This window comes from Prionailurus viverrinus, chromosome D4 (genome assembly GCF_022837055.1).
Source record: "Prionailurus viverrinus isolate Anna chromosome D4, UM_Priviv_1.0, whole genome shotgun sequence".
Lineage (NCBI taxonomy): Eukaryota > Metazoa > Chordata > Mammalia > Carnivora > Felidae > Prionailurus > Prionailurus viverrinus.
Window position 1 is genome coordinate 32989560 of NC_062573.1, and position 26209 is coordinate 33015768.

The 26209-nt window shown below is 39.3% G+C and overlaps 1 protein-coding gene across 4 annotated transcripts in view; it reads left to right on the forward strand.

The window, feature by feature from the left end:
• Positions 1-1947: 1947 nt before the first annotated feature.
• The window catches only part of RIGI (RNA sensor RIG-I), a 37506-nt gene continuing 13244 nt past the window's right edge, over positions 1948-26209 (forward strand). The window contains exons 1-11 of one of the 4 annotated variants that reach the window (XM_047830682.1): positions 1948-2224; positions 8191-8325; positions 12116-12297; positions 13400-13547; positions 14643-14765; positions 15857-15958; positions 16376-16529; positions 17065-17323; positions 19308-19470; positions 21192-21311; positions 25331-25488. In XM_047830682.1, coding sequence (XP_047686638.1) covers positions 2119-2224; positions 8191-8325; positions 12116-12297; positions 13400-13547; positions 14643-14765; positions 15857-15958; positions 16376-16529; positions 17065-17323; positions 19308-19470; positions 21192-21311; positions 25331-25488 — 1650 coding nt within the window. In that variant the 5' untranslated portion in view covers positions 1948-2118. Of the gene's footprint in view, positions 2225-8190; positions 8326-11692; positions 11829-12115; positions 12298-13399; positions 13548-14642; positions 14766-15856; positions 15959-16375; positions 16530-17064; positions 17324-19307; positions 19471-21191; positions 21312-25330; positions 25489-26209 lie in introns of those variants that run through there. The other 3 variants (XM_047830683.1, XM_047830684.1, XM_047830685.1) reach the window with 3 other exon arrangements.

Below are 26209 nucleotides of genomic sequence, written 5' to 3' on the forward strand. Positions count from 1 at the left end.
GCTTGTTTTCTTCCAGTCAACCACAGTGAGCCTTTAAAAACAGGTCTTGTTATAACCCCCAAATCCTGCAATGGTTCTGCATCATATTTAAAATCAAAACCCAAACTGGGCTGTCTGGGTGGCTCAGTTGGCTGAGCATCCAACTCTTGGTTTCAGCTTAGGTTGTGATCTCGCAGTTCGTGGGATCAAGCCTCGCTGACAGCTTGGAGCTTGCTTGGGATTCTCTTTCTCCTCCTCTCTCTGCCCCTCCCCTGCTTGTGCTCTCTCTCCCCAAATAAATAAACTTAAAAAAAAAAAAATCAAAACCAAAGTCCTTATTGTGGTCTGTCAGGCTGTATGTGAACTGCCTTGGCCAGCTCTCTCCTCTCTTTCCCGAACCCACTTTATTCTAGTGACTCTTCTCCCCTTCTTTTGCAGACCTGGTTCACCCCTGTTTTTTTGTACTATGTGTTTTTTTTTTTAATTTTCTCTTTGCACTTTGTTTTAGAATGCTCTTCACCCAAATGGCATGCTATCTCACTTCACTTAGGTCTCCCTTGAGTCACTCATCTAATATAAGCAGCCCTCATTACTGTTTATTCCCTTATCTTGCTTTATTTCTCCTTCCTGAACTTGCTGTTATCTAACATCTTTCTTTCACGGTAGAATACGATACGTTTTAAACCTGTCTTCTTCATTTTAGTCTTGGTGCTACCATTCTCCTAGTTGCTCAAGCCAATGCCTGGAATGTAGCCTTGATTTTTTTTCCCCTCTTCCTTTCCCACTTCCTTCACTCAATCCTATGTCTGAAGTATATCTGGAACTTTTCATTTCTTATACTCTGCATTGCCACTGTCCTCATCTTTGCTCTCATCCTCTTTTAACTTGAGTCAGCTCCCATCGATCTACCCATTCCACATAGGAGCCAGAGAGAAAGTCTTTTAAAAAATGTCATCAAATTATGTTATTCCTTGCTTAAAATCCTGCAATGTGTTTCCATTGTACTTTATTCTTTGCCTTACAAGGCCCTTTCATCAATTCACTAACACTCCATGCCATTTATCACTTGTTCAAGAAATTCCTGATACAAATCACTTTTTCTCTTTGACTCATTTGTGCTTTCTGTCCCCTTGTATGGAATTCCCCCCCTTCTTATTTTTTTGAATAATTCATTCCTTCTCATTCTTAAGGACTCAGCTGAAGTGTGACCTACCTAGAAAGACCTACCACTGCATTAAAACAGTTTTTTTCAATCTCCTTTATTTTCTATCTCATGACTCTATTTGCTTTCTTAATATTTCACATTTGCTTGAAAGACACCTTTAAGAAAATGAAATGGTAAGTCACAGACTAGGAGAAAACATTTGAAATACATATATTTGACAATGGGCTTATATCTAGAATAAATAACTTATAAGTTCATAATACAAAGAAAACCCAATCAGGCAAAGGATGGAAACTAATGCCTCACAAAGGAAGATATGTAAATTGCCAACAGGTACATGCAAATGTTCTCACATCATTAACTATTTGAGGAGTTAAAACTACAACAATACACTATTTCACATTGACCAAGATGGCAAATTGACCCATGTGTAGCTACTGGAGCTCTCTGACTCTACTGGTGGGAATGCAAAATAGTACATACAGTTTGGGAAACAGGTGGGAGATACCTGTTAGGTTAAACATGCAGGTAGGACCTACACAACCTGGGGGAAGCAGTTAACACATACACATTTTCCAAAACTCAGTGAATCATACACTTAAAATCTGTGCATTTATTGAATCTAAACTTTACTGCTATAAAAGCAAAATGAAAAAAAAAAAAAGTTCCCAGGGATCCTCCTCCGTCCCTCTGGGCCAGCGAGCACTTGCAGGTTGGCTAACGTCAGGAAAACGCGGTCAGGGAGGCGGGGACCTGGGGCAGCCCAGCTTCCGCGAGCCGCCAAGCCCTGGCCCGTTCACCACTGGTTGTGGTTTCGGTTTCCATTTCCCTTCTGCAGTTTAGGTTCCCCGGCGGCTCCGCCTCTCCGCTGGGCCAGTACACCCTCTCAGAAAATCCCTCCTGGCCAGCCGCTGGGCTTTAAAGGGAGTGGGACACCGGTGAGGTAGGACCTCGCGGGGAGCTGAGCCACCGGGATGACGGCGGAGGAGAGGAGGAATCTGCGCGCCTTCCAGGACTATGTCATCAAGATTCTGGACCCTACCTATATCCTGAGCTACATGTCGCCCTGGTTTAAGGACGGTGAGTGGTCCCCAGCGGCCCGAGCCCCTTGAAGCAAGGAAACAGTTTAGGACTTGTTTTTCCCGTGCTTTTTTCCTTTCTTTTAATCAATGCAAGTAGCCTGCTAGGAACCCGGGTGTTGAGGCAAGATCCCTAAAGCATTTTTAAAAATTATTTTTTAAATTTTATTTAAATCTAAGTTAACATAGTGCAATAATGATTTCAGGAGTAGAATTTGATGATTCACTTACATATAACACCCAGTGCTCATCCCAACAAGTGCCCTCGTTAATGCCCATCACTGATTTAGCCCATCCTCCCAGCCAACACCCCTCCAGCAACCCTCAGTTTGGTCTCTGTATTTAGGAGTCTCTTACGGTTTGCCTTCTTCTCTGTTTTTATCTTATTTTTCCTTCCCTTGTCCTAGGTTCATCTGTTTTGCTTCTTCAATTGCCACCGCATTTTAGACTAGAAATTGCTAGGAGGAGCCTTTGGAAGTTCAGATGGGGAACTGAGTCCTAGAGAAGTGCTATGACTTGTGTAGGGGTGCATGTCTAGTCAGGTTCAAAGCTGGATAAACCAATCATTGTCCACTTCATGTATTTCCTTTAATGGTTGTGTCTAATGTGTCTTCAGCTTTGTACCAACATCGAGATTAAAGAATAGGATTTAGGCCCTTCTTTAAAATACTATGCAGCTCAAGATTTTGGGGGTGGGAGACTGGTGAGGACAGATGTACATTAATGATTACAAAATGCTATGAGAGCTCCAAGGTAATTGACCCTTATTCTTGCTGTGTCTTATTTGCAATGGCTGGAAGCTTGAGAGGAGCAAGACTCTCTGGACTGAATGGCTGCAGGCTTCAATTCAGGTGTTTCTGTCTAGCTTTTGAGACACATGATGATGGATGAATGCCATATTGTAAATTTGAATCCAAGTGCCCTGTGCTGGAGATGAGCAGAGGCTTTAAGAAAAGAGGAAAAGGGAGGTGGTGCCTAGAAGGAGTTGAGATGAGAGAAGGGATCTGGTAACTCCTTTTCAGGCTCCAACTGCTGAAATATCTTTCTTGATGTGAGGCAGTTTGGGGAGATTACCTGAAAGCAGACAGGTAATTTGAAGGCTAATTTCTCTGTAAAACCAAGGGTTGTGGAGTGAGGAGTGAAAGAATACCATTAACAAAAGTGGGCTTCTGCTTTCTAGTTGTGCTCAGGGAGAAGTAACAAAGTAACATTCTAATGAGCCACAGAGTTGCTTGGGCCTCTGAAGAATATAAGCCCCTGCAAGAATCTCTTCTAGAAATCTTGGAATGAATGGAACACTAACAAACTATTGTGAATCCCATTCTTTCTTGCACTCATGTGTCCATTCAATGAACAACTCATATGTTAGGCAATATGCTAGCATTGGAGAGAATTTACACACTTACTACACGTATTATCTAATAGGAAGCATCATGCTAGGAACTGAAAAATCAGTGGTGAGTGTGCTAGAAATGATCCTGACCTAACAAAGAGTGTATATGCAGAGAAAGACAGATACCATATGTTTTCACTCTTATGTGGATCCTGAGAAACTTAACAGAAACCCATGGAGGAGGGGAAGGAAAAAAAAAAAAAAGAGTTAGAGAGGGAGAGCCAAAGCATAAGAGACTCTTAAAAACTGAGAACTGAGGGTTGATGGGGGGTGGGAGGGAGGGGAGGGTGGGTGATGGGTATTGAGGAGGGCATCTTTTGGGATGAGCACTGGGTGTTGTATAGAAACCAATTTGCCAATAAATTTCATATATTGAAAAAAAATACATTTGATACTGTGATGAGCACTGGGTATTTTATGTAAGTGATGAATCACTAAATTCTATACCAGAAACTAATATTGCAATGTATGTCCATTAGTTGGAATTTAAATAAAAACTTGACAAAAAAAAAAAAAAGAGTGTGTATGCGAAGGCAGGTTGCTAACTAAGTACACCATAAATGATGAAATGTGGTAAGTACTCTGATGGAAAACCATAGTGTGCTTTGGGAGCACACAGACAGCATAGTTTTTAATATATATAGTGGTTTTAATTTATAGTTATAGTGTAATCACAAAGTACCAAACGGGAAATAGAAAAAGCTAGCTGCAGAACACTATAGTATTGTCTTATTTTTGAATGTTAAAGAAACAATAGAAGTTTCGTTTCCAGCTTCTTACCAAGGGCAACTGATACCATTTAGTTGGTTTCTATTTTTCCTGTTCATTTCTTTATACTTTATAATGTGCACATGTATCCATAAACTTTTTTCTTTCTTCTCATCTTTTTCTGTTTTCCGTTAGATTGGTAAAGTTTCTCTATCCCCTATTTTTTTTTTTCTTGGATGCTTTGGAATCTCTGAATTCTATTGGTTAACCTTAATTGTGACAAGTATACTCTATCAGGATTCAGTTAGGGAGCTGAGACATGAGTGTTGTAGCTGGATATAAACTTTCTGACTCATTTTCCCCCCTAGAAGTGGGAGCTTATCTACACTCTCCTTATGCCCAAAAATTCATTCCCCATGCACACACAAATACACCAATATGTTTAAATTACACCAGCAATATCCAATATCTCTTTTACCATAATCTTTGTCTCCACATGTTGGATATTGTACACTAGTTGAATCTTGGGAAAGGAGAATTGAAGCCATGTTTCTTCTGGAGAGCTTGCATGGTCACTAGGGTGCTGCAGGGCTTTACTTATTTACTGGTTGTCCAGGATGTTTCAAGGCAGACTAGGTTGTGGGCTATAAGTTTTTTTTGCAATATCCCTTTGGAGTAGAAGGCTAACCCTTATCTTGGAGGGGCCCTCCGTGAGCAGTATTCTGAGTATTTACCCATTCCTTCAGTAACATTTTCTGGACCATACATGAGCCAGACGCTTTGTTGATGATTAGAATACAAAGATGAAGACAAAAATGGATACAACATGTCCATGATAACTGTCAATGGGAAAAGATAGACACTCAGACAGTTACTGTGTACTATGCAGTGCCAGTGCTCTAGTCAGAGGCATGTAAAGAGACCAAGAAAGCACAGAAAAGAGATCAAGAAATTCTACCTTGAGAAGCTGGCTATGGAATCACAGAGTGGCCAGGATGGCAAAGGTAGTAGGAAAGTACCAAAATAGAGTTTTCCCTGCATTGAACTCCCAGTGCTTTTGAGGAAGCAGGAGATATCAGGACTAGGTAGCAGCAGGATGGACCTGACCTTGTGCAGAGTGAAGCTAACCTGCCCAGGATGCAGCAAGACAGTTTCCCTGGGAAGGTTTCAGCTGTGACTGGGACTTACCTGGACCTTCATGCAGGAGAGCCAGTTATGGCTGGTGGAATGTCTAAGGAAAGAATGAAGGGCAAGGAGGCCTGGGAGTAAGAACCCACCTCTAAGGATAGAGTCTAGGAACAGGATTAACTATCCCAAAGGATAGGGTACAGTTGTGTGCCCAGGGAAGTTGGGGTAGGCAACAAGATTGCATTGTCCCTAAAAAAGATATGTTGAAGTCTTAACCTCCACTACCTCAGAATGTGAACTTATTTGGAAATAGGATCTTTATAGAGGTAATCAGTTAAGGTTGAGGATGTGCTGGCATAGGGTGGGATCCTAATCAATGTGGTTGGTGTCTTCATAAGAAGATAGCCATGTGAAAATACAGAGAGACAAAGAGAATGTCATGTGAAGATAGAGGCAGAGATTGGAGTGATGTGGCCACAAGACAGACAAACAGAGGGGAGAATAACATGAAGAAAGAGGCAAAGATTTGATGTGGCCACAAACCACGGAATGCTAGGAGCTGGAAGGGAAGTGGGATGTATTGTCCCTTAGAGCCTTCAGAGGAAGTGTACTCCTGCCAGCATCTTGATTTCAGACTTTTGGTCTCTAGAACTGTAAGAGAATAAGTTTCTATTGTTTGAAGGCCACCAGTTAATGCTAATTTGTTATTGCAGCCACAGAAAACTAATATGGATAGATAAACTAAAAAACAGAAGTGTTGGCAAGGATGTGTTAAAATATTGGAATCCTCATGCATAGGGGCACTTGTACCCCACTGTTTATAGCAGCACTCTCAACAATAGCCAAATTATGGAAAGAGCCTAAATTTCCATCAACTGATGAATGGATAAAGAAATTGTGGTTTATATACACAATGGAATACTACGTGGCAATGAGAAAGAATGAAATATGGCCTTTTGTAGCAACGTGGATGAAACTGGAGAGTGTGATGCTAAGTGAAATAAGCCATACACGAGAAAGACAGATACCATATGGTTTCACTCTTATGTGGATCCTAAGAAACTTAACAGAAACCCATGGGGGAAGGAAAGGAAAAAAAAAAAGTTAGAGTGGGAGAGAGCCAAAACATAAGAGACTGTTAAAAACTGAGAACAAACTGAGGGTTGATGGGGGGTGGGAGGGAGGGGAGGGTGGGTGATGGGTATTGAGGAGGGCACCTTTTGGGATGAGCACTGGGTGTTGTATGGAAACCAATTTGACAATAAATTTCATATATTAAAAAAAAATTGGAATCCTCATAAATTGCTGGTGGGCATGTAAAACAGTATAGCTCCTTTGGAGAGCAGTTTGATAATTCCTTACACTGTTAAATGGAGTTACCATATGACCCAGCAATCTCACACATAGGTATAAACTCAAGAGAAATGAATACATATGTGTACGTAAACACTTGTACATGACTGTTCATTGCATTGTTATTCAGAATAGCCAAAACATGGAAACAACCTAAATGCTCATTAACTGATGAATGGATGGACAACAGGTGGTGTATCCATACAATAGTATATTATTCAGCAATAAAAAGGAATGAATGATACAAGCTACAGCATGGATGAATCTTGAAAACGTTATGCTTAAGTGGAAGAACTGACTTACAAAGACCACATATTGTATGATTTCATTCATATGAAATCTCCAAAGTAGGCAAATCTGTAGAGACCCAAGTAGATTAGTGGTTAGTTAAGGGGAAGGGAGATGGGAGTGGCTGGTACAAGATTTCTTTTTACTAGTCAGAGTGTACTAAAATTAGATAGTAGAGATAGCTCCACAACTCTAAAAACCATTGAATTTTGCACATTGAAAGTGTTAACTTTACTGTTCCAAGACAGAGACCTTGGCAGAGAAGGAGGCTATCCCTTCCTTTCTTCATTCATTCATTGTCTATTATGTGCTGGGTCCTCTTTTAATCTCTGAGGATACAGTGGTTAACCAGTCAGGCAACTGGTTTACTTCTTGGAATTTACATTCCACTGACAATAGGGGGAAAAAAGGGACACTATCAAGTGTCAGGTCATTTGAAGGCAACCATTTGGTCACCACCCCAGACATGGAGTTAGTGTGTCAAGTTAGCAAGACCACCAGCAGTTGGGTGGATAGTTTTCTGCTACTTGGTCTCATTGTGTTTCTGTTTAGCTTCTCTTGTGTGCCGTATTTCATGCCATTCAAGCAAAAACCTAGAAAGAGGACCATGAAGATATCACTCCATTTCTAACTCTTTCTGAGTCCAGTGTAATTAAAGATGCCATGGAGTGGTCCTATCCTCACACGCTTTTAGTCCTACAGTTAATTCAGACTTTTGAACAAGAGATTATCAAAATGTTGGAAGAAGACTTTGTTCTTCCATCTAATCCAGTGCTATAATGACTTCTTTGTTGTGGGGGTGCTTTCTCAGAGATTGTTAAGAAACTCCCTTTTTAAGTGATTGCTTTAGAGCATGTTCCCAGACTTCCATACCAAACTAGAAGAAGTTTCTGGAGACGATGGGTGGGTGGGCTTAGTTGGTGAAGAATGCCCATACTCTGCCTGAACGGAGGGTTTGCTGCCTTCTTGCCTTTCATTGCTGTGATTTGTTAAAATCACCATCCCCATTTGATTAGGTCTGACAACGCTTTGCAGGTTTTTCTTCCAGTGATTAGTGATTCTGCAGTTTGATGAGTCACTCTTGCTTCTGTTTATAGATGAGGTGCAGTATATTCGGGCTGAGAAAAACAATAAGGGCACGATGGAGGCTGCCTCACTTTTTCTTAAGTTCCTATTGGAGCTCCAGGAAGAAGGCTGGTTCCGTGGCTTTTTGGATGCCCTTGCTCATGCAGGTTAGTTCATTATTCTTACAAATCAGAGTATGTTATTTGACTGTTTCAAAATGCTGTAAAAGTGAAATACTATTAATTTTGAGCTATCCCCATGTACTTCCTGTTTCTTAATCGGAGGCAATGTAAGGGATTATTTTCAGTCAGATAATATAATTGCCTACCTGAAATATCCACAGGGAGCTACAGAGTGATTATTGGGAGAGTTTATTATTGGGTAAGTATATTAGAGATAAGATGAAAATACAAAAATTAGTTGCATTTCTGCACCATACACAAAAATAAACCCAAATTGGATTAAAAACTTAAATGCAAGACCCAAAAGCAGAAAATTCCTAGAAGAAAACATAGGAAGTAATTTCTTTGACATCAGCCACAGAAACATTTTTCTAGATTTGTCTCCTTGGCAAGGGAAATAAAAGCAAAATTAAACTATTGGGACTACAACAAATAAAAAGCTTTTTTTACATAGCAAAGGAAACCATCAACAAAACAAGAAGACAACCTACTGAATGGGAGAAGTTACTTGCAAATGACATATCCAATAAGAGGTTAATATCCAAAATATATGAAGAACTTCTACAACTCAACACCAAAACCCCCAAACAATTCAGTTAAAAAGTGGGCAGAAGATGTGAGTAGACATTTTTCCAAAGATAGCCAGATGGCCAACAGACACATGGAAAGATGCTCAACATCACTCATTATCAGAGAAATGCAAATCAGACCACAATGAGATAGTCCCTCACATCTGTCAGATTGGCCAAAATAAAAAACACAAGAAATAATAATTATTGGTGAAGATATGGAGAAAAAAGGACCCTTGTGCACGGTTAGTGGGAATGCAAACTGGTTCAGCCACTGTGGAAAACAGTATGGAGGTATCCCAAATATTAAAAATAGAATTACTGTATGATCCTATAATTCCACTACTAAGTATTTACCCAAAGAAAACAAAAACACTAATTCAAAGGGATATATGCACCACTATGTTAATTGCAGCATTATTTATAATAGCCAAGATATGGATGCAAGTGTCCATTCATAGATGAATGGGTAAAGATGTAGTATATATACTATGGAATATTACTCAGCCATAAAAAAGAATGAAATCTTGCCATTTGCAACATGTATGGATCTATAGGGTGTAATGCTAAGTGGAATAAGTCAGGCAGAGAAAGACAAATAGCATATGATTTCACTCATAGGGGGAATTTAAGAAAGAAAACGAACAAAGAAAAAGATAAAAAATAGACTCCTAGATATAGAGAACAAACTGGTTGTTGCTAGAGGGGAAGTAGTTATGGGGAGGTGGGTGAAACAGATAAAGGGGATCGAGAGTACACTTACCGTGATAAGCACTGAGTGAGTAATGTATAGAATTGTTGAATCACTATGTTGTGCACCTGAAACTAATTTAACATTATAATTTTACTGAAATAAAAATAAAGCATAAAAATTAGTTGCATTTCTACGCACCAGAAGCAAATAGAAAATGTAGTCCAAAATGGATACCACTTACAATAGTCACAAAAGTTGTAATGTGTTTAGGAAAAAACCTAGCAAAAGATGTGTAAGGTCTGAATGGAGAAAATGATAAAGTGTTATTGAAAGATATTAAAGAAGTCCTATTGAAGTGGAGATATATACCCATGCACATTGAGAGGAAGACTTAATACCATAAAAATATCAGCTCTCTCAACATTGATATTTATATTCAGTACAATTGTTCTTCCTTCTCAGCCTTTTGACTAAAATCAAGTGTTATATTCAATACAACTTTAGTAAAAATACTACATGCTTTTTCATGCACTTGACAAATTTCTAAATTATTCTAAAATGTAAATGGAAGAATTATGATCTAAGAATAGGACATTCCTAAAGAAGAATTAAATAGGCTGGGGTTTCCTCTTCTAGATAACAAGATTTATTTTAGAGCCATTGAGGCATTGAGACAGCTTAACGTTGATCCTGGCATTGACCAACTGACCAATGAACTAGAATAGAGAGCCTTCAATTAAATTCCTGTATTTATGAAAACCTGATATATTTGAGACCACTTGAAAGGGAGGACCATTAGGAATGGAGGGACTTTTAATAAATTTCAGTATGCCATTATAGACAGAATGATGTTAAAAACCAAATAAACCCTAACTTACATACCCATGTAAAACAAATTTGTATTCCTTAGCTCATTCCATTCACACATACATACAAAATGAATTCACCAGAATTAAAGACTTAATTCCAAAAGGCAAAAATTTAACAATCGTAGAAAAGAATATAGAATAATAATTTATGACCTTGGGGTATAGCAGGATTTATGAAACGATACATTAAAGCATTATCCATAAAAGACAAATTGACAAATCTGATTACATTAAATTAAAAACATCTCTTTATCACAACACTAAAGAAAGTGAAAAAACAAATCAGAAACTGGAGAGGATTAATAGATGAGATTAATAGATTCTAGATTAATATCTAGAATGTGTTAAAAAGGCTTTAAAATTAATTATAAAAAGAAAGAAAACATCCACAGGGCAAAAGTATGAAACCAACATTACAAAGAATAGGAAGTAGAAAAGGTTAATAAACCTAAGAAAAGATTCTCAGCCCAATAGCAATTAGGGAATTGTGAATTAGGATAGCATTTTATTAACTACTAGATAGCAAAATTTAGGAAGTCCAACAAAGTTAAGACTTGGAGAGGATCTCTTGTATCCCTCTATCCAAGAGTTTCACTCTTAAGTATGTGTCCTAGAAAAACTCACACATATATTCCAGAATACACATACAAGAATGGTGGTAGAACACTTGTAATAACAAAAGCAACCAACCAACCAACCAAAACTGGAAGCAACCCCAATGTCTTTCAGGAAGAAAATAGATAAATAAATTCTACAATATTGACACTTGGCCCATTATACCTCAGTGAAAATGTATGAACACAGCTACACATGACAACACAGGTGAAGCTTAGAAATGTAATATTAAACTTTTTAAAAAGCAGTGAAAATTACATTTAGTAGGATATAATTATGAAGTTCCAAACAAGCCAAACTAAACATACATTAAGGAGTTAAACGTATGCTAGGCAACTATTCAAAAAAAATGAAGGGAGTGATACATCAAATACAGGATGGTAGTCTCTTTGCAGGGAGGGGAAAGGAGGGGTAAAAAGAAGTACACCCCCACAAAAGTCTTAGGAAACTCTAGTTGTTAAATTGGATAGTGGGTTCCCAAGTGTTCATTTTGTTGCAAGGTTCTTCCAAATAAAGAGAATGTGGGCTTTAGAGTGAGAAGCCTGGTGATTCTGTTTGAGAACCTTAGATTGAAGCATTCCTAGGTTACTACAGTTGGAGAGGTTTTTCTTTTCTTGGAGTAATGTAGAAGGCTAAGTTCCTTAGGGGTAGGAATTAAGATTTATGTTTCTTTTTGCCTTTGCACTGGGAAGATAATGATTGTATGATGTTTTGACTCCTTGGAAGATACAGAGGTTGTAGGTGAGATCCGTGGCACTGTGGAAGGGAGATTTTATACTAAGACCGAATGTGAGACTTCACATTATCCTTAGCACTTTCTCCTAAGAGATAATAAATGTTGGAGGACCTAAAATGTTGGGTGCCTAAAATGAATATTGAGTTTTCTTTTTGAAAGATCATTAATTATTCAGGTGGTTCACAGATGCCTTTTGGGTTCTCTCACTGTACATTCAAACATGATTGTATGATGTTAATCTTCAAATATCTTTTAGTTGGTTTCGTAAAAGCCCCTATTTTCTTCTTTTCAGGTTATTCTGGACTTTATGAAGCCATTGAAAGTTGGGATTTCCAAACCATTGAAAGGTTGGAGGAATATAGGTCACTGTTAAAGCGTTTACAACCAGAATTTAAAACTACAGTTAATCCAAAAGATATCCTTCCTGAAGTATCTAAATGTTTAATTAGTCAGGAATGTGAAGAAATTATGCAGGTAATTTAATTACTATATTTAATATAATTAATTAATTCGAATTAATTTAATATTAAATACTGAATTTGGGGGAAGTAATTTGAACATGGGAAATGTATTCTGTTTTCTCCACTGATTTAGACCCAAGAAAGATCATTGAAATCCACAAAAGTCCTCAATTCTAAGGCATAATTACCTAGAATAGTATTTTTAGTTGTGAACTGAATAATTTTTAATGTCACAGGTTTTTCAGGTTTGTCCTATTTTCAGTTAAAATTATTATTTTTGCGAATAATATTTTATGCAACTTTAAATAAAGTTGAACAGTTTAGCAAATAAAAAGAAAACCTATAGAGTCTAGTGGTTAAGCGTTCAGGCTTTGGACGCAAATTTTGTTAGAATCCTAGTTTAACCACCTACTTGTGGTGTGATCTTAGGCAAGTTGCTTATTTTCTCTAAACCTCTTTTTTTATGTATAAAATGGAAATAATGATAGTATCTTATTAGCATACTTTTATATGGATTAAATGAGATTATATATATATTTTATATTTTATAAAATATTTTATATATATTATGTATATATTGTATATATATTTATATATTATATATATTTATATTATATATATTATATATATATTATATATATATATTTTTTATATATATATGCTTATATATGCCTAGCATATAATCATAGATGCTCAATACATTTTAGTAACGATTAATAATAAAAATCATATAGGTCCCATTGCCCTGAGAAAACCATTTGTTAATATTCTGTTATATTCTTCCAAATATCTCTTTATGCCAGTGTACCCTTATTTTGAATGGTTGTCAAATGCATTGTTTCCTAACATTGCTGCTGCTGATAGATACAAGGTCTCCAAGGAGGTGAGAACACCTGGCTTGACATAGTGATGCCACGTGTAAAGACAAGGACAAAGGAAAGGGTGTCTTAAAAGGCACTATGTTGGATGGGGCAAAAATGGTCATAAATCAGATCTACTGAACCATATTATACAATGGTTTTTAAATTAGTGCTTGAATTGATGTTTCTTCAGATTTCCTTTCCATAAAAGGAAAACTTTTGAAATGATTGATTAACTTCAGTTGTCTTGCTTAGGTTTGTTCCAATAAGGGGCTGATGGCAGGTGCAGAGAAAATGGTTGAATGCTTTCTCAGATCGGACAAGGAAAACTGGCCCAAAACTTTGAAACTTGCTTTGGACAAAGAAGAGAGCAAGTTCAGTGAACTGTGGACTGTGGACAAAGGTAGGATATTCCAGGGAAGAGCTCTGAAGGGTAGGAGGGTCTGAAAACATGCTCCATCTTTCTCATGGTTCTACTTAGGGCCTCTTTCATTCCTATATTTCTCACTCACTGTCAGAGGCATTTTGCCCTTCAGAGACCCATGGCTACATCTCGAGAGAGAGAGAGAGAGAGAGAGAGAGAGAGAGAGAGAGAGAGCAGCAGTGAGTTGAGTTCTGGTAGGTAAGTGGCTCCTTCCCTGCAGAAGTAATTTGGTTGTGTCTAACCCCTAAAATGGACCAGGGCAAACTGCTCTCATCCAGAATTAGCCCATCTGGTCCAAAGGATGTGGGGAAGGCAGAGTCTGAACTCACTCTCTGGGTTTAAATTATCAGAGAAATAGCTTTAAAATTATAGAATGAAAGGTTTGAACGCCAAGACTTGCCCCCTTTTCAGAGTAAGAATCATAATACACATAGCCTGGTTGTCTTGCCTGGGAGCCATCAGGAACTAAGCCAGAACAGGACTGAAGAAAAGAGTGTGTTGTGATGATATATCTGTGTTGTGATGAAACCATCATTTGGTTTCCCGAAGCTAACATCTTCTCAGAGCATTGTTTCAAAGTCTGAGTTTTCTAAACCATCTGAGTGTCTGGTCTTCGCTTTTCCTAGGTTTCTTTAAATCACAAGTTGTTCTGGAAAATGTCTATATAAATACACATCTGATTTCTTGGGTTAGGTCAAGAATGGAAGACATAAATACTTGCTAAATGTTGCTTCTCTAGTGTGCATGAGAATCTTCTGGGGATTTTGTTAAAGTGCACATTCTGATTTAGCAGGGACTCGAGAGCCTGCATCCCCAACAAGCTCTGGAAGTTGCTGGCCCATGTTCTACACTTTGAATAATAAAGTCCTAAATGGCATTGGAGTTCAGACTCCAAATTGAGACATCAAACTCAAAAAGATTCTTTTAATTGTTTTAGAAGGTGAAGCAAGTGGTTGTGCAAAATCTTAGCAGAAGTTGAAAATTTTACTATTATGACCTCTTTGTAGGACTTGTGCTGTCAAGACAATAATCAGATCAGATGAAGATTCTGAGGTGTTTTTTGGTCTCATACAGGTGCAAAGAATATTGACGTGAAAGTTCTTGAGGATGATGAAATGGAAACTTCTGACATACAGATTTTCTACAAGGAAGAATCTGAATGCCAGAATCTTAGTCAGAATTCATGTCCATCTTCAGGTACCCAGCATTGTTCTTTTCCATAATGGTGTTCTTTAGGTATTTTGTGTAGGGACATGTCTTCCAGTGCCAAAAGCCATAGTCTTTTTTTTTTTTTTTTAATTTTCATTTTTGGGAGAGTGCAAGATGGGGAGGGGCAGAGAGAGGGGGACAGAGGATCCGAAGCCGGCTCTGCACTGACAGCAGTGAGCCTGATGTGGGGCTCGAACTCACAAACTGGGAGATCATGACCTGAAGTGAAGTTGGACGCTTAACCGACTGAACCAACCAGGCACCCCAGGGAAGAAATTCTGATTAATATTGAGTAGTGTTAGAAGAAAAGTGTGATTTGGGGCTAACGCTACTGTAAGAAGAGAATTTACAGATTACTTTTGCAACCAAGTGATACCAGTTTTTTTGTCATTTCTGAATAAAATCAACAAATGTAAGTTGCTTTAAATTTTTCTGATATGTAAAGGTCCTTAGCCTTTTAGAAATTTTCATTTTTTTTAAATAGGTTGGAATCAATAGATTATTTCTAAGATCTTTTCTGGCAGTAACATTCTACATGCTTATCTGTTAGTGAGAAAAAGCCTCTGGTTATTCCTTGGAACTTCTGGTTCTGTTGAGAGAAGATACTATGTGAAAGCCTGCAGAATAATAAAGCATGATTGCTCATCAATATGAAATTGCTTTGGGAATTCAATGTTTACAGTTTGTTGCTTTTCAGAGACCTTGGAGGGATTTGTTGTTTTGTTCCATATAGCATTTCCTTTAACCCGTGGCCATCTGCTTGCTCTGAATTAGGCCATTCTTGCTTTAGTTTTCTCCTTACTAGATTTTGAGATTGTTTAAGAAAGAAATCTTTGTGGCTTTAAAGAAAAAAACAAAACAAAACTCTCGCCATTGGCATTTTGTCATTGATAGAGGATTCTGTACTTCACATCAATGGAGAAGCTAGAATGGTTAGCAAGAGGCAAGGATTCTAAATTTTCTCAAATGAGGCCCTTCTTGCTAAAGTCATAATTCCTGTCTATTTGATGATAGATAGCTATTTATTTGATTCCTCAGAGCAGTAACTATTTGGAAATTTTGTTCGTTTTGTGTTACAGAAGTCTCTCATATTTACACCCCAGTGAAGCCAAGAAATTACCAACTAGAGCTTGCTTTGCCTGCTAAGGAAGGAAAAAACACAATAATATGTGCTCCTACTGGTAAGTTGATTGCCACTGCTTACGTGGTTTGTTTCTGTGTTTGCTTCCTTTTTTTTTTTCTTTTATTGAATACTGGGACAAAATGGGCAAGGGTCAATATTTTCCTTGCTCCATATGTCTTTTGAGAAGACTGTCCCAGTAATAGAGTCTCCAGGTATTTTAAGGAACTTGAGGAAGAAAAAAAAAAGCCCCCCTTTTTAGTTTGCTTTATGCCTTGACTATTTATTTGCATGTTACCTAGGAAGTAACTTGATATTTTCATGTCCTGGTGTAAATTCTGCTGCAGTTAACCCATCCACATTCTCAGTTTACCAATCAGTGCAGTGGTTTGAGGGGAGCCAACAGTAATTACCTTTCTACAGAAATATTTTAGTATACTATTAGTTACACATTTTCTTTTTCTTTTTATATTAAAAGGTTGTGGAAAAACCTTTGTTTCACTTCTTATATGTGAGCATCATCTTAAAAAATTTCCGCAAGGACAAAAGGGGAAGGTTGTCTTTTTTGCTGTTCAACTCCCAGTGTATGAACAGCAGAAATCTGTGTTCTCAAACTATTTTGTAAGACTTGGGTAGGTATAACAGTTGGTCTTGTTTCTCTCCTCTAGTTTCATGTAACTGGTGTGTTTTTAGCTTTGTTTAGTTTTTGGAAAGCCATGATTCAAAAATCGATAGTAGATTGAGCCTTTATATAATCTATATACAATTAATTTTTCATGGATTCAAGTCTATTTTGTTAGGTACACTTGAAATCCTAAACTCCTTTGGCTAGCTCTTACAGAGTGAGTAAATGACCTGAGATAAATTTTACATTTAAATGGCACATTTAATTTTTTAATGATTTCATAGCTTATTTAACATTACTCTTTAAGTAGTATTTTCTTTCTTAATGACTTGAAAGAATTAATACATGCTAGCAACAATTATAACTAGCTTGCATTTGTTGATCATTTACTATGTGTAAGGCTCTGTGCTAAGCACTTGTCTCCAGATTCCTTTCGGAGTTAGGAGAGCTTAATCAGTTGATGCTCTGATCTAGTGTTTTATATCTTTGTGGTTCCTCATTCACATTGTGGTTGGTAATAGGGAATTTCTGTCATTTCCCAGGTACAAAGTTGCAGGTGTTTCTGGAGCAACGTCTGAGAATGTCTCAGTGAAACAGATTGTTGAGAACAATGACATCATCATTTTAACTCCACAGATTCTTGTGAATAGTCTTAAAAATGGGACTATTCCATCACTCTCTGTCTTTACTTTGATGATATTTGATGAATGTCACAATACTGGTAAACACCATCCTTATAATATGATCATGTTTAATTATCTAGATCAGAAACTTGGAGGATCTTCAGACCCACTGCCTCAGGTATCTCCAGATTCAGATGGATTCCTCAGAAGAGCTATAACCTTGCTAAATCCTATTTACTTACTCTTATGACCAAATTAAGGATGTTCTTTTCAGGTGCTAAGTCCAGATTGTATAGCCTATTGGTTAATTTTGATTGATTCATTCATTCATTTATTCACTTAACAAACATGCCTCAGGCACAGCCCCCCCCCCCCCCCCCCCCGCCCTGTGTTATCCATTGTGCTAGGCACTGGGGATACAAATATAAAAAGACAGTCCTTGCTCTCAAACAGTTTAATTTCCTGGGGAGCCAAACATGTAAAAATTATGTCATAATGTATGGTGATGACACACTATGGAGATGGGTACAATCTGTAGTCAGAACAGAAGTGAAAACTCATGTGCTGTGAAAGTAAGGCAACACCCAATAGAAGTTAGGCAAAAGCTAACAAGAAGGTACAAATTAGATAGCTTGATGGTCTTCAGGAAAGTCTGCTGTGTGTCCAAAGGCACAGAGGTATGAGAGAGCATGGTGTGCCTGAGAGTCGAGAATTGTGAAGCTCTTCAATATTGTTTGAGTATAGAATGTGAAGTAGTAAATAGCAGTAGGGTGAGGCAGAATGGAGATAGAGGGAATGATTGATAGAACAGGATGTCAGGGGAAACCAGAGGGTATGGGGTAAGTAGGCAGATATATGCATTAGTCCAGGAGAGTAGATGGGACACCATTTTTGGTGTCATCAGAGGTGAGGGTGTGAAAGGAGTCAAGACAGAGTAGTTCATAGATGGGGACAGGAAAGGTGGGGAATCCCTGGCATTTAATCTCTCTTTTCTCTTAAATGTAGGAGAGGCAGAGAGATTATTTGCTGGGAATAATCAAGATGGGAATGGAGGAGGGAGCTCGGGGTGCATGGAAAGGATTTGAAACAGGAATTGCTTGGTTACACTGGGGATCCAGATAAGGTTGGAAACCATGAATTTATAGCATGGTATACTAGTGTCACATCATATAAAGTTCTCTAGCCCTAATAACTACCTCTTTAGGAAGCACAGGTTAAAAGAAATTCAGCATGTACCCATAGACAAAATTCAGTAGCAATCACATTTTTTAAAATTTATTGTTTAATGTTTATTCACTTTTGAGAGAGAGACCAGGGGAGGGGGTCGAGAGAGAGAGGGGGAGAGAGAGAGAGTGAGAGACAGACAGACAGACAGACATAGAATCTGAAGCAGGCTCCAGGCTCTGAGCTGTCAGCACAGAGCCCGATGCGGGGCTTGAACTCAACAGCAGTGAGATCATGACCTGAACCACAGTCAGATACCCAACCGACTGAGCCATCTAGGTGCCCCCAGCAATCACATTTCTTAAAGCTTCTTCTAGAAAAAAATTGGTGGTTCACTAGATTTCTTGCTAATGAGTCAGTTATTCAGTATTTACTGAGTGGCTATTCAAGTAGAACTTAAATTGTTAGGTGACCATTAAGCTAAATTTTTTATAAATCTTGTTACTGAATTCACACAACTACCATTTTAAATAGTTGTTGTTTCCCAACTTTTAGAGACAGCTGACATGTGTCCCTGCATTGTTCAGGGACATGCAGCCAGTGTGACATGGTTGAGTTTAGAATGGAGTTGTGTCTGATTTCAGTCCCTTTCCTTTCAGTATGTTGTTCTACACATTATGGGGGACACAAGAGTAGAGAAGAGAAGTCCTTCCTTGAAAGGGTTTCCACTCTTGCTTTCTTTGCTGATTCATGTTCATCGGATGAGTTCCGACTTTTGCATTTATTCAGTGCTTTGCCTAATGGGGACCTTTCCATTTGCATTGTCATGGAAAGTATCAGAAAAAAATAAATACTGTTCTTGCTCTTTATGGGAAATTAGTAAAAACAAAACAAAACAAAAAATAAAACCTGACTTTAACAGGAAAGAGTTGTATGCAGGATTGTGGAAATGGCAGGCAGTTTCCCAGGCATCTGATGATTTCCAATGCTCCTCACAGGTCATTGGGCTGACTGCCTCCATTGGCATTGGGGATGCCAAAAGCACAGCAGAAGCCGTGGAATATATCTGCAGACTGTGTGCTTCTCTTGACACATCAGTGATAGCAACAGTCAAAGACAACTTGGAGGAACTGGAAGAAATTGTTTATAAGCCCCAAAAGTGTAAGTGGAATCCCATAGCATGCCTTTTAGGACTTTGTTACCCTCCGCGTTTCCTAGTTCAGAGCCATTCAGATGAATACTGAGTTTTTACCTTTTCCATTTAGTGGAAAATATTTAACCCCAAACTTGGGAAATAATTACATTTCACAGCTGTCTCCTTAGCTGAGCTGTATTCCAGGCAGTGGACAAACCTCAGGAGGGGACTGTCCTAAAACAAACATTCTTACTCTTCAGTTTGATAAAATTCTTTTTTTTGGTTTTGTGTTTTTGATAAAGTTCTTATAAAGATACTAACAATGAGGCGTGATGAGAAAAATCACAGCATATAGGGGCGCCTGGGTGGCTCAGTTGGTTAAGCATCCAACTTCAGCTCAGGTCATGATCTCACAGTCTGTGAGTTTGAGCCCCGCATCAGGCTCTGTGCTGACAGCTCAGAGCCTGGAGCTTGCTTTTGATTCTGTGTCTCCCTCTCTCTCTGCCCCTCCCCCATTCACACTCTGTCTCTCTCTATCAAAAAATGAATAAATGTTAAAAAAATTTTTGTTTTAAAAATTAAAATCACAGCATGTAAATGGCTAAGAGCTGGGCTCAGCCCTTCCCTGTGTTGCATGCCTGAGGAGGAGACTGTGTGGTCATTCATTATTTGAGTATGAATCTGATGATTTGGGTTGAAAGGAAATTAATGTGAATTCATTGTATTTTTCCTCAGCAGATCAGTATTTGATTTTTTAAAAAAGATTTGAGTAGCAAATGTTTATTAAATTACAATGCTATACTGACCCAACAAGGAAGAGAGGAAGAGGAGACATATATACATTTCTCTTTGCTTTGGGGATAGTGTATGACTGTATAAGGCAGAACAAACAGACATGAGATAGCCAGAGAGGGGCAGTTAAGTTCCCTTCTGGGAGCTGCCTGTAAGGATTTTAGGGAAGGCACCTAATCTAAACTTTTTAGTATCAAGTACAAATTTCTTTAAAATCCAGTCCCTCTGCCCTCTGTGCTTCATCTCCTCCCCCTCCCATAAGCCCAACCTTGTCACATTCCTCTGGGCTCCTCAAGTGCATCGTGTGCTTTCTCCTTTCCTCTTCCCCTATTTCCCCCACAACATTTCCTCCTCTGGAAGGATTAGAGATTCTTTTTCTTGTGCTCCATGATACCTTGCACATAGTTATTGTTATAGGACTTTACTGTGGTTATTTGGCTACACACATTTCTCCCCTAAGAACACAGACCTCTCTGGACCACAGAGTGTGTTCCTTTCAACTGTTTATCACCAGAACATGGCATATGGTAGCCAGGGAATAAGTTTCTGCTGAAACAATGCAATAATGAATTTTAGGAACAATGTGAACACTTCTGAGGGTTGGGTGGGAAAGGAGAAGATCAAAGAAGAGAGACTGAAAAAGTGTTGTATTTGCAGAGATAAGATTGATACCAGCCTTGTCAAAGTAGAGTTGAGTAATAAGAAAACCAGACTGAGAAGTCGGATTAGACCCAGACCATGAAAAATGAAGATGTTAGAATCTGTGCATTAAGCATTAGGGAGCTATTGCAAGGTTTCTGAAGATTTGATATATCGTTTAGACTACCTGCCTGTGAGCTTGGGGCCTTAGGTCTTACAGAAGAAGTAACAGAGACAGAGAAAGGTGTGCAGATGCCTACTTTGAAGTATGATGTGTTCTTCCTGAAAAATACTCACTTTACTCTGATGGCTCTAGTTTTCAGGAAAGTGGAATCACGGACCACTGACAGATTTAAATGCATCATCTCTCAGCTGATGAGGGAAACAGAGAGTCTGGCAAAGAGTATCTTTGACGAAATCGGTACCATAACTCTCGGTGAGATAAATCTCATTTTGCGTTTTCTCCACTTAGGAATAGCCATGTATTATTCCCTAGTGTCTTTTTGCATTCTCTTCAGTTCAGACAGTGTCAAGACTATATCAAGAGGTTAGCCTTCTTGATTATAGGTTATTGAGGAACCTTAAAATTCCTTCTTTAGTCTCATTTTTTTTTAATCCAAAGTAAATCTGTGTTGACATACATACCTGAAAAATACCATATTTCAATCAATTCATGACTTTCTTTTTTTTTTTTTTATTAAAAAAAATTTTTTTTTTCAACGTTTATTTATTTTGGGGACAGAGAGAGACAGAGCATGAATGGGCAAGGGGCAGAGAGAGAGGGAGACACAGATTCGGAAACAGGCTCCAGGCTCTGAGCCATCAGCCCAGAGCCCGACGCGGGGCTTGAACTCATGGACCGCGAGATCATGAACTGGCTGAAGTCGGACGCTTAACCGACTGCGCCACCCAGGCGCCCCAATTCATGACTTTCTTAATCTCCACAATTAGCTTTCTGTTCTTCCTACTTATATGAAAATATAAATTCCCTATTTATATGAAACCACCATTTCCCTGATGGATCAGATTGAAACAGGAGGTGACCTTTGATTCTTTGTTCTTCTGAGACTTTCTCACGAAGTCACCCAAGTTCTCTTCTTCTCTTTTGTTCTTTCATTCATCCACCAGATATTCATTGTGCTAGCTAATGGGAATAATAAGATTAAAGACATAGTCCCAACCTCGGGGAACTCACAGTCAAATAATGAGAATCAGATGCAGGGGGCTTCCACACAGCGGGGCAGAGGTACACACTGGGTGCCGTGGGAGCACGTTGGGAACTTTGGCCTAGAGTGGGCTGCAGGGAAAGCTCTCTGGGATGGGATGATGCCTGAGACAATCTTGAAGCTTGAGGCCAAGTTAAGAAAGAGACAAGTGAGATTGAAAAGGTGTCAGGCATTGAAGGAAGGGAATGTTTTAGGAACGGCAAGCATCTCATGGTACTCGTAATATATGAGTAGTAGAAAGGAGTGAGTAGAGAGAGGCAGGGGCCAGACAGGGAAAGACATGGTAGGACTGAGTTTGACTTTCTCCTAAAAGCAGTGCAAAGCACCTGAAGATTTTAAACTGATGGGTGAGGTGATAAGGATACCAGTGAACAAAGAGGGCCAAACAGAGGCAGTCAAGACAGGTTGGTAGAGGGAGGAGGCTTGTGCGGAGCCCTGCAAACAGGAAGTATTCAGATTTCATGGCCAGCTGGCTTCGGATGGGAGTTGGGGTGACTTCCACTGGGCTTCTGGCTTGTGCACTTGTAGGTACACCGGTGGGTAGTGCTGCTTCCACCACTAGGAGCAGCTCTGGAGATGCTGAATTTGTGAGTTCACCTTTTTTTTTTTTTTTTTAATGTTTATTTTTTTTTTGGGACAGAGAGAGACAGAGCATGAACGGGGGAGGGGCAGAGAGAGAGGGAGACACAGAATCGGAAACAGGCTCCAGGCTCCGAGCCATCAGCCCAGAGCCCGACGCGGGGCTCGAACTCGGACCGCGAGATCGTGACCTGGCTGAAGTCGGACGCCCAACCGACTGCGCCACCCAGGCGCCCCGAGTTCACCTTTTTCACACTTACTTTACTTTTTTTTCTCTTCTCTTTTTCTTTCACAGCTTGCTTTAGGACTTAATCTCACAGCTGGCTGGCTGGCTTACCCACCCCTACTCATTTCTCCATTCAACCCGCCATTACCTGGTTGGTCTTTCTGAAATACCAGTTTGATTGTGTCAGTATCCTGCTTGAATCTGTCTGCCTTACAAGCAAAGCCCTCTAAGCCTCTGACCTGCCAGTCTGATCCCTGCCTGCACACTCTGGTTCTACTTATCTTTCCAGTTTTATCTGCCACTCCTTCCATACTTGAATCCTTTGATTTAGCAGTTCCTTGAACATGCTCATTCACTCATCATTCACCTGGTCCTAGGCCATATGCCAGGTGATGGGAATATAACATGGACCCTGAGATACAGCTCCTGCCCTTGTGGTATTTCCAGTGTAATGTGTAAGGCCAAAATTAGATAAGTAATAATAAAACAACAGGATAGGGGTAGGTGGGTGGTGGTGGTAAGGTGTGTTTCAGGCAGAGGAAACAGTGTGTGCAACAGCCAGGAAAGTGGAGCAAGTATGTGGATTTCCATTAGTCTTGTCAACTGCTGGAGATAAGAATCAGAAACAGGCAGGGGTGCCTGGGTGGCTCAGTCAGTTAAGTGTCTGACCTCAGCTCAGCTCAGCTCATGGTCTCACAGTTTGTAAGTTCAAGTCCCGTGTCAGGTTCTGTGCTGACAGCTCAGAGCCTGGGGCCTGCTTCAGATTCTGTCTCCCTCTGTCTCTGCCCCTCCCCTGCTCACACACTGTCTATCTCAAAAATAAATAAATATTTTTAAAAATTAAAAAAAAAAAAAAGAATTAGAAGTAGTCAGAGACTAGATCACAGAGGATCCTGGGAGCCGGGTAGCATCTGGCCAGAGGCATCCACTAAAGGCTTTTAAGCAGTGGGGTAGCATAGTGTCTCTTCTGCAGTTTTGCGAACCCACTCTAGCTGCTGAGTGGGCAGTGGATTGGAGGGAACAAAGCAAGAAGTAGGGAGACGAGTTAAGAGGCTGTCACATTATCCAGGAACATTATGATGTGATTAAACTGGGGAAGTAGCAGAAGGGCAGAGAGACATGAATTTCTACCTTCTTATTCCTCCCACCTCTAATTCTCTACCTCCACCTTTTCCCCAGTCCATATCCTATGAGCAGTTCATTTCCCCATTGCTTAACTCATTTTCACACCCACCCGTGTTCAAGAAATACTTATTAATTCATCTGGCCACCGTTTATAGTTGGGGCTGGGAAAGAAGCATGTCAGTGCTACTTGTCTGAGTAGCCTCCTTTGTTCCTCCTGTTAAACACGAAAGGGTGGGAGGAGAAATTTAACCCAGAAATATAGCTCTTGCCTGTGAGTTTTATTATACTGTGCTCTTAACAGGGAGACCTGGAGATTGAATCCCAGAGTAACTTACAGACTGAGCTGCTTGAGATCAGGCTTCGGTCTTCTACATCCTTTTACCCCCAGGACCCTGCACAGAGCCTGGACCACAGGATATGCTCAATGTTTAGACCAAGCAACTGAGATGAGGCATAGCTTAGGAGATGCACACATACAGAAGCATCCATGACAAGCTCTTTGCTCAGCCCTGTGAGTGATGCCGTGGAGATCAGATGACTTCAGTTTACAGCAAGGCAGAATAGACTGTGTTGAGTTCTTTCTCTCCTGCTTTTAAATATCCTCCTGATGAAGCTCATGAGACCTGTTATTTTTATTCACTACTTCATTTTTAGAAGCAAAGTTAGATATCTTCATGTCCATTGTTTTACTTCTGGGCTGCTTTGGTTGTTAGCTCACAAAGCTGGTAAGATTTGGGTATCAGACACACCTGGATTTGCATTCCTGCACTCCCCCATGTACTAGCTGTGTCACTTTGGATAAACTACTTTGCTTTTCTGAGCTTTGGTTTCCTCACCTGTAAAATGTAACCTCTACCTTACAGATTTGTGAAAATGAAATAAGGAGTACTTTGATTTCTTGGTGCAGAGAGTATTCAGTAAGCAATCATATGCAAACACAGATATACTGCTGCTGAAAACTATTTCAGGAGGAATATTCTATTTACAGAGAGTAAGAAAAAAAATTAGGTGGGGGGCACCTCGGTGGCTCAGTTGGTTAAGTGTCCAACTTTGGCTCAGGTCATAATCTCGCGGTTCGTAGCCTGGACAGCTCGTAGCCTGGAGCCTGCTTCAGATTCTGTGTGTCCCTCGCTCTCTGCCCCTCCCCTACTCATGCTCTCTCTCTCTCAAAAATAAATAAACATTTAAAAAAACTTAAAATACATTTTTAATAAAAAAAAGAAAATTAGAGGGTGAGGCATGCTTAGAACTTTAAATGACTGATCATATGGCATAATGAAAACCTTTTTCTTCTTCCAGAAGGTATATCTCAAATTCGAAATCGGGAATTTGGAACGCAGAAATATGAACAATGGATCGTTACTGTTCAGAAAGCATGCACGGTGTTTCAGTTGCCTGACAAAGATGAAGAGAGCAGGATTTGTAAAGCACTGTTTTTGTACACTTCCCATTTGCGGGTATGTGACTTCTTTTCAAAAGTGTATTTTAGTTTTAGCACCTAACTGGGAGCTTTGCTCTGGTAGCTGAGAGAACATCAACTTTTCACCCTGTTTCAAGAGCTCGCTTAGGAACTTTCCAAAAGGTTCCTATGAAGCAAACTTTAAAGTTACCCCATTTAGCATCTTCTCTGCCTACTGAAACTTAATACTAGTAGAAACAGGATGGAAACAAAGGCTGGGATTCTATGCCATGCCTCTAGCATTGCTATGATTGACATGATTGAAAGAAATTGGGGGATGATGACCATTATTGTAGATATGTGATTGGTGACAGTCATCTTGAAAGTTCATTAGGTGACTCCTGCTACCTTATCTTGAGCATATGTTTTCTTACCTTTGGCAAAGCCACAGGCTCAGAAATCCAGAGTCTTTGGTTGCTTACTGGTTAACCAAGAAGTTGAGAAACAACCATCACCTCTGCTCATCATGCCATTGAAAGTATTTAAAAATGCACTCAGTCTGTATGCATTTTTGGAATTTAATGAATTTAGTTGAATATTTGGTGTAGGTGGTCAGCACCATCATTCTGAACAGGTGCAGTTGCAATTCAGTGATGGCTTTGGGTGTATGAAGAGATTAAGTCGAATGTCTGAATCATGAGGCAAGTTGATGTGGAAATTGATTTGCTCTTGTTCTTTAATCTTTGACATGGATTTTTCTTGTAATTTCCTCTTTCTCT